This window comes from Emydura macquarii, unplaced genomic scaffold (genome assembly GCF_026122565.2).
Source record: "Emydura macquarii macquarii isolate MOO-44397 ecotype Brisbane River unplaced genomic scaffold, CSIRO-AGI_Emac_v2 contig_2676, whole genome shotgun sequence".
In the NCBI taxonomy this organism is placed as follows: domain Eukaryota; kingdom Metazoa; phylum Chordata; order Testudines; family Chelidae; genus Emydura; species Emydura macquarii.
The window spans coordinates 37850466-37861633 of NW_027132813.1; the positions used below are offsets into that span (position 1 = coordinate 37850466).

The 11168-nt window shown below is 59.2% G+C and overlaps 1 protein-coding gene across 1 annotated transcript; it reads left to right on the plus strand.

Annotated features, from left to right (window-relative positions):
• Window positions 1-338: 338 nt before the first annotated feature.
• Window positions 339-10666, plus strand: OTX1 (orthodenticle homeobox 1). The gene is made up of 4 exons (XM_067565233.1): window positions 339-435; window positions 3235-3469; window positions 4679-4830; window positions 8574-10666. The coding sequence occupies exons 2-4, from the start codon at window positions 3373-3375 to the stop codon at window positions 9330-9332; spliced, it is 1008 nt and encodes a 335-aa protein (XP_067421334.1). The 5' UTR covers window positions 339-435; window positions 3235-3372; the 3' UTR covers window positions 9333-10666.
• Window positions 10667-11168: the final 502 nt, after the last annotated feature.

An 11168-nucleotide genomic window follows, 5' to 3' on the forward strand; every position in this document is an offset into this window, starting at 1 on the left:
TGGGGAAAGGGCAGGGAGCGAACTCCTGGGCTCGGCGCGCTGGGCTCACGGGGCTGAGTTCGGGCTCCGCGGCAACCGGGCTGCAAGAGGCTGCCGGCTGCCGCGGGGAGAGAGCGGGCTGCCCTGCCCTGCCCTGCCCTGCCCTGGGAGAGTCGGTGCGCGCGGCGCGGCGTGGAGCTGCCGGGCTGGGGTGGAGTGGGGGGTGGGGTGGGGTAGGGCGGGGGGGGCGTGCGGAGGTAACCCACATCCTGCGCTGCCATTGCCCAGCCGGCTGTCAGTCAGGCTCGGCGAGGCCGGGGATTGGCGCCGGCCTGGTTACGCACTCGCCTCGCGCTCACATACAAGGGTAGGGCGGTGGAAAGGTGATCAATCTTCATCAGGCTACATTTCCAATCACCTAAGCTGCCGGCCGGGCCAGACAGCTCCTGCGACCAGGTACCGCGCTCGATTTATTGCTGGGGCCAGGGGCCGGCCGGGCTCCCACCTCCACCCCCCCCCTCCCCCTGCGCCTCTCCTGCCCTGGGCGCCGCGCGCGGCCACCCTCTCGGCCCCCAGCTCGCCTCGCCTCGGCGAGAAGTTCGCGCTGGCTGCAAAAGAAAGTAAAAGGAGCTGCTGCACCCCCCCCCCCCGCCCGCCCCCCCCGTAACCGCAGCGCTAAGGCAGGGCAAGGGGGGGGGGGCAGCCAGCTGCAAACCCTGTGACTTGTCCCGTCCCGTGCTTCCCAGGGGCCTGCGCCCGGACCCCTTTGGAGGCACTGCAGTGGGGGCTGCCGGGCAGGTAGGGAGGAGAGCGCAGCTGGCGCCGGGCTCCCGGCTCCTCCTGGCTCTGCACCGGCGCTGCGGGCTGCCCCGAGCGCCCCACGCGCCTGCCGTGCTTCTGCCGGGACCTTCCGGGGGCAGCGCCCCGGCTCTTTCGCTCTTCCTGGGACCTTCTGGGCAGCGGCTAAGCGGCCGCCCGGCCTCTTGGCCCGTTGAATAGCCTTGGCGAGGGCTGAGAGCTCCCCCCTGCCCCGGCTTTGCCATTTCTCTGCAAAGGGGCTGCTCGGCGCGGTGACCCCGGCTCCCGGGGCGGCCTGGCAGGGTCCCGCGCCGAGGAGGCGAGGCCCCGCCGCTGGGTGATTTGCTGTCTTTTTATGATTATTATTATTATTCGGTGGTTGGGTCTGTTTTAGCTGAACCCGAGGCCGCTTCGCAAGCCTCCTCCGACATCCCGCCTCGCCTCTCGCTGGGCTGGTGACACTGCAGGGCTGACAAACAAACTTGCATAATGCCTGGGCCGGATCACCCCAGGCTCACGCCTCTACGTTTCGAGGAGCCGCTCTGACGGGCGGCATGTGCCTGGAGGAAAACACTGGCTGCTTGTGCGCGGCCTGGCCTGGCCTGACCTGGCCTGACCCGGGGTGGTGTGCTGGCTCCCAGGCCCCGTTTAAAAGCCACGGCTCCACTTTCGGGTCTCCTCTCTCTCGCTGTTGGGGCGCCTCTATTTCCCTTTCGTTGTCTTGGTTCCCTCTGAGGTCCGGCTGCGAGGCTTACTCGCTTAGGGGGTCTCTGCGAGGCCAGGTCGGCCTCCTCCAACGCCCCCTGGCCTGAGGGGTTCGGGCGCTTTGCAATGCGGTCTCGGCTCTTGCCCGAAAGGGAGAATATACAGACAAGCGAGGCCTCTTTGGAAACCTCCCGTAAACATACCTGGGCCGGTCGCTTAGCCCAAACTTCCAACTAAACCGGATGTGTTTCATTTCCACGGACACTAAAAACGAAAGCAACGCAAACTAGAAGGGGGATCCCAGCTGTCCAATGCAACAGGTCAGCCCGGGAGCGAGGAGGATGCACATGAATTTGGAAATCGTAGTCTTAACAGCGAAAACAACCTCTCCTCCCTCCCTCCCCCTTCTTAAAAATCATTCCGGTGTAAAGACAGGAAACTCAGCTGGAGACAACAAGGCCCTCAACACAATTAAAGTTTCTAGCTAGTGATTAATCGTGATTAGAGCCGCCACCATCTGTTGCTGGATTTAGGATTTTTTATTTGTTTGGTTGAAATTTTTTGTCTAGTCTAATTTTTCTCGTGGGGCAAGGAAGATTCTTAGGTGTCTGTGGACAGCGGAGAGAGATTTCTGGAGCTGGAGAAAGATTTTTTTGTTTTTGTTTTTGTTTTTTTTTTTTACCTGGAGACTTCTCTCCGCGGAAAAAAATAAATACATTGCAACGCCCGGGATCTCGGCGGCCCCTGGATCAATTCTTTACATCAGGGGGATGTTGGACAACAAACTGAATTTGCAGTAAATGGAGAGGCGAGGTGTCCGGATTTGCACTCCTCAGAGCCCCGTAACGGCTCCCAGCCAGGCATGGCAGGAAATAAACTCTGTGCAATTTCTCATTTGATTTATTTTGAATAAAATCTCTAGTGGGAGAACGTGGAAACCGCCCCGTCTTTTGCTAAATTAGTTTCTGTCACCCCGACGGGAGGAAACCCCTCGAATATGAATTTCAAAGTGACTATAAATCTGTTGGCTTTTTTTTTTTTAAACTACTAGCCATTTCTAATTAAAATGTCCCCTTCTGCTCTCTCTTAAATTAATTATACGTCCCTCTTTTGGTATCTCGTTTTGATTTCTAATCCAATTATCTTTTTTAAATAATTGCTTGATATTCTCCCCCCCCCCCCCATCACTTGTATTGTGCCCCCTCCAAGCCCCACGGCGATGGTGTGGTCATGTGGCTCTGCTTAAAGAAGCTGCCCTCTTTCTTTCACCCCCTCCCCACTTTTCTCATTTCACTCCACTGGGGAGGTGTCGGCCATGTTGATTGTCCTCCCGCCCCCCTTTCTACCTGGGCGAAAACTTTCAAATCGGAGTAATTGGCAGTGAAAACGAGTGCCCCTTTCGATTTTATTTTAACGGGTGGTTTTTGGAGACGAGCGAAATAAACCTCCATTGGCGGGGCTCGCTGGACTGGACTTCTGTGGGCTTGTGCCTCTCTTTGCACCCCCAAACGGCTTCATTTAATAAACAAACAAACACAAATAGCTCAAACTTCCCTAGACTTTCGATTCTTTGCAGTTCTTTTCAAGCTGTATTTCCGATCCCTCGATCGGGACCGGTCTTGTCTCGCTGTAAAACTCCGAACCCAAACCGCTTGTGTCGTGCTCTGGGAAAACAACCTGACTTGTCGAGTCCGCTCCGAAGAGCTGCTGACGTTTGTCTTGTTTTGTGTGTATTTTGTTTCTTTCTTTTAGGGAGCGGGGAGGCTCTTCTGCACCCGGATTTTCTTGCCATCGCCTGGAAGAACCAATTTTGTGACTTCAGAAATTTTACACTTTAAAAAAAAAAAAAATTAATTAATTAAATTGGCGAAAATCTTTCCAGCTTTTAGCATGATGTCTTACCTCAAACAGCCCCCCTATGGCATGAATGGGCTGGGGCTGACCGGACCTGCCATGGACTTATTGCACCCCTCGGTGGGGTATCCGGGTGAGCATGAAACATCTTTAATTTCCTTCTCAACCCCCCCCTTTGCCCCTCCACCACTTACACTGTTCAATTGGGACAAGTTTGTACCGAGTCGTTTTTCTCCTGTCTTTGTTGCAACCAAGATAATAGCGATGGGATATTTCTTCCACTCCAAACCAGAACTTTTTTTCAAAAATACCTGGACACACATTTTCCAAACCGATTTGAACGAACGAATCTGCTTGCTAGATCCTTTTTGGGTAATTTTACTCAACATTATCTTGGGCGATAATAAACAGGATTTCAATAGTGAAATCTCCCTTCCCCTCCAAAAAAAAAAACAACCAACAAAAAACTAAATCGTTTTTGTAGGATCAGATAAGAAGTTTGAGAAGTTTAAATTTCTGTTTAATTCAGGTGCTCTTTTAATAGTGGGAAATGATTTAGAATAGTTGACTTCGTTATTTGAAAAGAATTAATTCCATGAAACTTGTACCAGCCAGCATCGAGGTGCTGCACTTTGTTTTCAGCCCCCGGCCTGTTCCTAAATTGTCTTATGATTCTTCCCCCTTCGACTATTTCCTTCCCTGGATCGTAATTTAAACACACAAACAAATCCTGGAAACTCCCGTACCCAGCTCCCAGGTCGCGGAGGCTGCTGTATCTGGAGGGTTGGGGGGTCGTGGGGGGGGAACGCGTAATCTGCGGTGTGTTCCCCGCCGGGTTTTGCCTCCTCCGTTTCACTTCGGCCTTAACTTTTGCCGCCCAGTTGCTTGCTCCCGTTTCTACCCCTTTCTCCCGTCTCCTTAAAAATTTTCTTCGAAATCGCTTTCCTATATTAATGCCCCGATGCCTGGTTTATGGAGAGAACAGATACAGTTGAGTTATACCGAGTGCAATTTTTTTCTGGGAAAGAGAGAGATTGGGGGGCAGAGAGGGATTAGTTGTTTCTCTGATATTAAACTGAAAGGGGATGTGGAAACGAAACCCCGGTTACTTCCTCCCGCCCTCGGAGCCCCCCAACACCGTTTTCTTTTCTTTGACTTGCTGGGGTGTGAATCCGCCTGCCTGCGAACCCGCCGATCCGTCGCAAGGGGCTTGCAGGCGGCCAGGCTCTGCGCCCCAGCCCGGGAGTTTCTGCAGCGAGCCGCTTGCTGCTGTGTTGGGGGGCACCCGCGTGGGGGACCGTGTCTAACGCCCTTGTCTCTGGCTCTCTCCTGGGCCCCGCAGCCACCCCGCGGAAGCAGCGGCGGGAGCGCACCACCTTCACCCGCTCGCAGCTGGACGTGCTGGAGGCGCTCTTCGCCAAGACCCGTTACCCGGACATCTTCATGAGAGAGGAGGTGGCGCTGAAGATCAACCTGCCCGAGTCCAGAGTCCAGGTCTGGTACCGTCTCTCCCAGCACCCCGCGTCTCGGGGCCCCTGGCCGGCCGGGCTGGGGAGGGGGTGAGGGAGCCCTAGTGCAAACTAGCCGGGACTGGGGATCTCTCTGCGCTCCGCACCTCCGCTGCCTGCCGGGGGTGGTGCCTGGTGGCCTGGGCACCGCTGGGCCGGGGCTCAGGGGCTGGCTAACGTCGGTGTCGGTGCCCGCCCTGCTGAGCCGACCTGTCCGATCACAAGCCGGACCCCCTCGGAGAACCGTCGGCGGCCCTTCTGCCCGGGACCTGGGTGCCCAGACTCTCGGAAGCACCCGTTCAGGGCCCTGGATCCAGGATCCTCGGCGCCTGTCCGGGCAAGTGCGGAGCGAGCAGCGCGGCGCAGGCCCTGGAAGAGGCACTGAGCTTGGACAACTTCCCCCGATGCCCGGCCGAGCGAGGGAGAAGGGGATCTGCCGGAGGGAGGGGGAGACTGTCCGGCTAGCAAACCTCCGCGGTGGGCCTAGCTCAGCACCGACAGGGCCACAGTGCAACCCACCTCCGAGCAGCGCCCCCCGCCCTGCAGCCTGCCCTGGGGACATTGGGTCCTGCTAGGGCCAGGCCAATGCTGGAGCCCGGCACTGCGCTGGCTATCGGGAGAGCCAAGCCACCGGGCTTGCCCGCCCTTCTGCGCGGCTGGGTTTGCGCTGGAGCTTAGCGTAGCTTGCCGGGGAGCGGCGCAGACCCCGGAGCTGGACCAGGGGGGAGGAGGGTTTTTTGTTTGTTTATTTTTGTTTTTTAAATTATTCCTCGCTGTTTAAGGCATTTCCCCGCGTGCATTCCCGCTCTCCGCTCCCGACGGCCCCAGAACCCCCCCCCCCCCCCACGCACAGCGCCCTGGTCCGCTTGCTGCCCCCTGAGTGCGTTAGACTGGGCACAGCCCTTCCCCCGCACCCTCTCACAGCCTCCAGCTCCGCCGCCGGGCACAGGCGGGCCCCGCTTTGTGATCGACCGGTCTGGGTGCGGGAGGGACCCCCAGAGAGCGGAAGGCTTTCCCGTGCACGTCCATCCGTCTCTCCACAGGTGGGGGCGCGGGGCCAGCCCAGGACATGAGGAGCCAGCCATCATTACAGCGCGGAGCCCCCCTAGCACCGTCCCCCTTCCGGCCTAGTCCCAGGCGAGCCGGTCAGCCCGGCCCTGGTGACTTTTCCTGGGCCGCTTCCTCCCCTCCCCTGGTTGTCCCCCCGCTGCAGCGACCCTTGCAGCCTCGGCCGTAGGCGTTTCGCCCCCGTGGAGGACGCTTTATCAGCCGGTCCCGGCCTGGCTGAGCGGGCGCCCGGCGTGGGGCACGTGGGTTTGGGGCAGGGCAGAACCCTGCCGCCAGCTGATGGGAGCTGCGGGGGGCCCGCACGGAGAAATGGTCGCAGCAGAGGGAGGAGGCGGGGCTGTCACCTGGCCGCGGGAGCGCCACGTGGGGCCTTCCTCCCTGGGGCGGCCTTTTGTCCGGGTGCCAGCACCAGGGCAGGGAGAGACGCGAGCTCAGACACTAGCCCTGCAGAGACCTCCGACAGACATTGGGACAGGCACCACACGGCCTCCCAGACAGACGCCTCCCTTGCAGCTGGGCTGTGCCCCTCTCCCGAGCAGGCTGGGGGCGCGGAGAGAGGAGCATAGCTCCGTTTGCTAGGCCCCGAGGTGGGGTGGGGGGGCGGGAAGCCTAGGGCTGGCAAAGGGGTCGTGCTTTGCTTCTCTCGCTGGGGGCTGGGTTTTCTGGTTGGTTCAATGGGGTCCTCTTTGCTGTGCCCCAATCCCTTGGGGAAGGGAAGACAGGGTTGGATGGGTGGAGAAGCTGGGTGTTGTGCGGCACTTCCTTGGGTCTTGGTCACGCTGTTCCTGTCTGGGTGGATGGTGCCAGGCGCTGCACTCCCCACCCTGGCAGCCATGGAGTGGGGTGGGTGCTGAAGACCTTGTACCCAGTTCTCTACGGGATTATGGGGGGTGCGCGGTGCTGCATGGGGTGCGGAGAGCTCAGAGTTCCCGAGCAGATGGTGGGAGCTGGAGGTCGGGCCCCTCTCTGTTGGGGCGGCGGGTGTTGTGCTGGAAGTTAGCGGGAAGAAGCTGGATGCTGGACTGGAGTAGAGTGGAAGGAAGCTGGGTGCTGGATTGATCGGGACCCAGCACGTGTTTCCCTCCTTCGCAGGCTGTGGGGAGCTAGGTGCTGGGGGGTTAGCTGGGAGATCTGGGCGCTGTGCCCCTCTTCCTGGGGGATATTGTGGGTGGAGGGAAGGAAGCTGGAATCTGATCATGCAGTGCTCCCTTGCAGGCTGGGGGTGCTGGGTGCTGCCTTGGGGATGGGTTGAGCAGCTGGGTGGGTGCAGGGCACTGCATTGTGTGCTGATGGCTCCAGGCTCCCTTCTAGGCTAGGTGTTGAGTGAGGAAGCTGGATGCTGATCCCCCTCCTCCTGGGGGTTGAGTGGGGAGCTGGGTGCTGTGGGAGAGCTGGGCACTGAGGGTCCTGGTCTGCCCTGTGGGCTAGCGGGAGGGGTAGAGTTATGGAGGGAGAAGCGCGGGACAGTGCAGAAATGGGCTGGTGGGGAATGGGGTAATGCTCCCCGGGTATGCTAGGTGCTGATGGGTTTGCGCTACCTTGCAGGATGGGGGATGGGTGGGGTATAATGGAGGTACTGGGAGCCGAGGGCTCCCCTGTCCTTTGCAGGCGAGGGTTTGGCTGCTGTGCTGGGGACGTGGTGTGCACGGGGGGAAGTAGGCCCTGTCGGCTCTGCTCTCCCTGTCAGGCCGGGGGTGGGTGAAGAAGCTGGGCGTTGTGTGGGATTTGGTATGGAAGCTGGGTAGATGGTAGGGGAGCTGCGGGGCAGTGGGGGAACTCGGCGCTGTGGGTGGGGGATGGGTGCTGTGCAGAGGCGCTGGATGGCAGGAGTAGTGGGGGAGTTGGCAATTCATGTCTCAACTCTTCTTGCAAGTAGGGGTCCGGGCAGTGTGTGTGGGTCCTGTGGCGGGGGTTGCTGGGTGAGGTATCATATGGGTGAGGCGGAGGGATTTGGGTGTTGTGTGGAGTGCAGGGGAGTTAGGAGTTGGTGCTCCTGGGACTCTGAGCGGGTGCATGGGTTCCTGGAGTCGTGGGTATTGGGGGTTGGGTATAGATAATTGTGGATGGGTGCAAGTGCTGGTGGGACTGTCGGTGGACGGGGGTGGGTGCTGGAGGGGGTGGGTACCGGTAAGTGGCTGTGAGTACCCATGGCTTTCTTGCATACTGGTGGACAGCTATGGTGGCTGGGGGATAGTTGTGGGCGCTGAGTGCCAGTGTTGTCTTTGGGTGTTAGTGGCTGTTTGAGATGCTAGGAAGACTGGGTGCCGGTGGATGGCTATGGTGCTGGTGGATATCTATGGGTGCTAGCAGGACTGGGTTCCAGTGGATCGCTATAGGGGCTGGGGGCTATGGACTGTTTCGAGTGCTGATGGATGGCTCTAGGTGCCAGGGGTTGTCTGAGGTGCCAGTGGGTGGCTATGGGTATCGGTTGTTGAGGTGCTTGGGTGCTGGTGGCTGGCTCTGGATTCTGGGGGGCTGGATGCCGGGGGCTGGCTGTGGGTGCTGGCTGTGGCTGTGGGCCGGCTATGGGTGCTCGACGGCGGTTCCGGGTGCTTGGAGGCTGGGGGATGGCTGTGGGCGCCAGAGACGTTGGCTCTGGGTGCTAGGGGAGTTGGGCGCCCGCCCGGAGGCCAGCTGTTGACGGCTTGCTCTCCCCCGCAGGTCTGGTTCAAGAACCGCCGGGCCAAGTGCCGGCAGCAGCAGCAGAGCGGCGGCGGGGCCAAGAGCCGGCCGGCCAAGAAGAAGCCGTCCCCGGCGCGGGAGAGCTCGGGCTCGGAGAGCAGCGGCCAGTTCACGCCCCCCGCCGTCTCCAGCTCGGCTTCGTCCTCCTCCTCCAGCTCCAGCTCGTCCGGCAGCGCGGCGGCGCTGGGGAACCCCACGGCGGCGGCCGCCTCCATCAGCGCCCCGGCCTCGTCCATCTGGAGCCCGGCCTCCATCTCCCCGGGCGCGGCGCCCTCGGCCGTGTCGGTGCCCGAGCCGCTGCCGCCCAGCGGCGCGTCCTGCATGCAGCGCTCGGTGTCGGGCGCCTCCTCGGCCTCCTACCCCATGTCCTACGGCCAGGGCGGCGGCTACGGCCAGGGCTACCCGGCCGGCCCCTCCTCCTCCTACTTCGGCGGCGTGGAGTGCAGCTCCTACCTGGCGCCCATGCACTCGCACCACCACCCGCACCAGCTCAGCCCCATGGGCCCCTCCTCCATGGCCGGCCACCACCACCACCCGCTGGGGCAGAGCTCGGGCCACCACCACCACCACCATCACCACCACCACCAGGGCTATGGCGGCACGGGGCTGGCCTTCAACTCCCCGGACTGCCTGGACTACAAGGAGCCCGGCGCCGCCTCCTCCTGGAAACTCAACTTCAACTCCCCCGACTGCCTGGACTACAAGGACCAGGCCTCCTGGAGGTTCCAGGTCTTGTAGGGAGCGGCCCCCGCCCGGCCCGGCCCGGCCCGGCCCCTGCGCCTGGTCTTTGGCTACGTGAGACACACTGGCCTCCCTCCAGCCCTCGCCCAGCCTGCTCCTAACCCCAGCCCCGGGCTGGCGGGCCCCGGCACCGCTATCCCTGCTCCGGAGCAGCCGCTCAGCCGCGCCTCACCCCTCGGTTGCCGTCGGAATAATTCCTTCAAAACCCAAAGCCCCCGTGGCTGCAGGCTGTTGCTGGCTCAGATCTGCTGCTGAACGCTCCCCCGGTGACTGTTATTTATTCCTCCTCTGCACCCCGGGATTATTCCGTTTGGTGGGTTTATTTAAAAAACAAACCAAGCTCCTCACAGAAGAGGACTGAAACACACGTCTCCCCTCCTCTCCGCCCCTCGACTCCAGAAAGACAGGCTCCGCTCCTTGGACGCACAGACTCATCCTGCCCCCGGGTGTTTGGCGACCCAACTCCCTCCAACTGCGCGTGTAAACGGCCAGGAGTGGGAGCCGCCTTTCAATTCTGCCCGCTGCAGCCCCTGTGTACAGCTGTCTTTTTACTTCGGAAGAACCTCTGCTCTCTGTCTGTCTCTCTCTCTCTCTGTAGGATTGTATATGTACATAGAGCCTCTTGCTGCGAAAAGCAGCAGGAAAGGTGTAAATATTGGGTCCGTTGCAGTGACCATTATTATTTTTAGTTGATGTTATTGGGTTGAAATTTACCTTGAGTCTAACACGCAGGAAAATGAACTAAACAAAAATCTTATCCCCCTCCCTGCCTGCTTTAAACAACACAAATCTTCCCGAGGGGCGAGTCCGGGTCCCTGCATCCTTTTGGGTACTTCTTAGGGAAACTCAAACCCACTCGAGTAGAAGAGGCTGGGAGGGCTGGCCGTCTTGAATGGGGGGTTTAGGGACCAGATAATAATTGGGGAGGGGGGAGGTTAGGCAGGGTGGGGAGGAAAGGGTTGTCCAGGTGATCCACCGCCCAGATCCAGTTTTGCAGACCAAAAAAAAAAAAGGAGGAGGGGAAAAAAGAAAAGGAAAAAAAACAGGAAAAAAAGGAAAAGGAACAAAAAAAAAAAAAAAAGCAGCTCCGATTTCGTCTCTTTTAGCCCCCTCGGTTTGTCTAGTGAGTTTTTTAGTGCGTCGCTATGCAGCCCTAGCCAGCCGCGCCTGCGCATCTGTCTCAACCATGGTTTCTAACCGCTTTGTCCCTAGGTGGAAAAGGAATTTGTACATTTGATTATTATGCCATAATCCAAGACGTACCTGTTGAAATGTAAGGCAAAGCCTCCCCTTTACCTTCCCGTCCCCATAATAAAATTCAAACTAATGAAGCCCTTGTCTGTGTCATGCTTCCTAAGCCGGGCCCGTGGAAAAGCCTCCAGTGGCTTAAACTTCCGCGGCTCATGCTACAGCCGGGCCTGGGTGATTTTTGTTTACCCAGTGCGGGAGGGCGGGCTGGCCCTCTGCACTTTATTTCACTGAGCTGCCTTTTAATGGCCATAATTGGATTGGCTGCCAACCAAAACTTTGGTGGGTAATATACAGGGAGACGGTGTGAATGCTACCCCCTATCTGGCTTTGGGAAAAACACGCCGGTTAACCAGTCCAGACCCAATAGGATGTTTTTCTCCAGGGCGATCCAGGAACATCTGAAATCTGGCTCGAAGTGTTCCTCTCTTAATTGCCATGAGAATTCCTATTCAGCATGGGGCCTGATGGACCCGGCCAAAGCAGCCGGAGCCCTGGCCTGGCTGTTTCCTTCAGGAGATTTCCATCTCTGGCCAATGATCCTTGGGTGTTTTAACTGAGCCGTTGATCTAATCGCGTTGGAAG

Coding starts and splice junctions, on each gene's coding strand:
- OTX1 (XM_067565233.1), top strand. CDS start 3,373: ATGATGTCTTACCTCAAACAGCCCCCCTATGGCATGAATGGGCTGGGG. Junction 3,470..4,678: donor CCCCTCGGTGGGGTATCCGG/GTGAGCATGAAA, acceptor TGGGCCCCGCAG/CCACCCCGCGGAAGCAGCGG. Junction 4,831..8,573: donor TGCCCGAGTCCAGAGTCCAG/GTCTGGTACCGT, acceptor TCTCCCCCGCAG/GTCTGGTTCAAGAACCGCCG.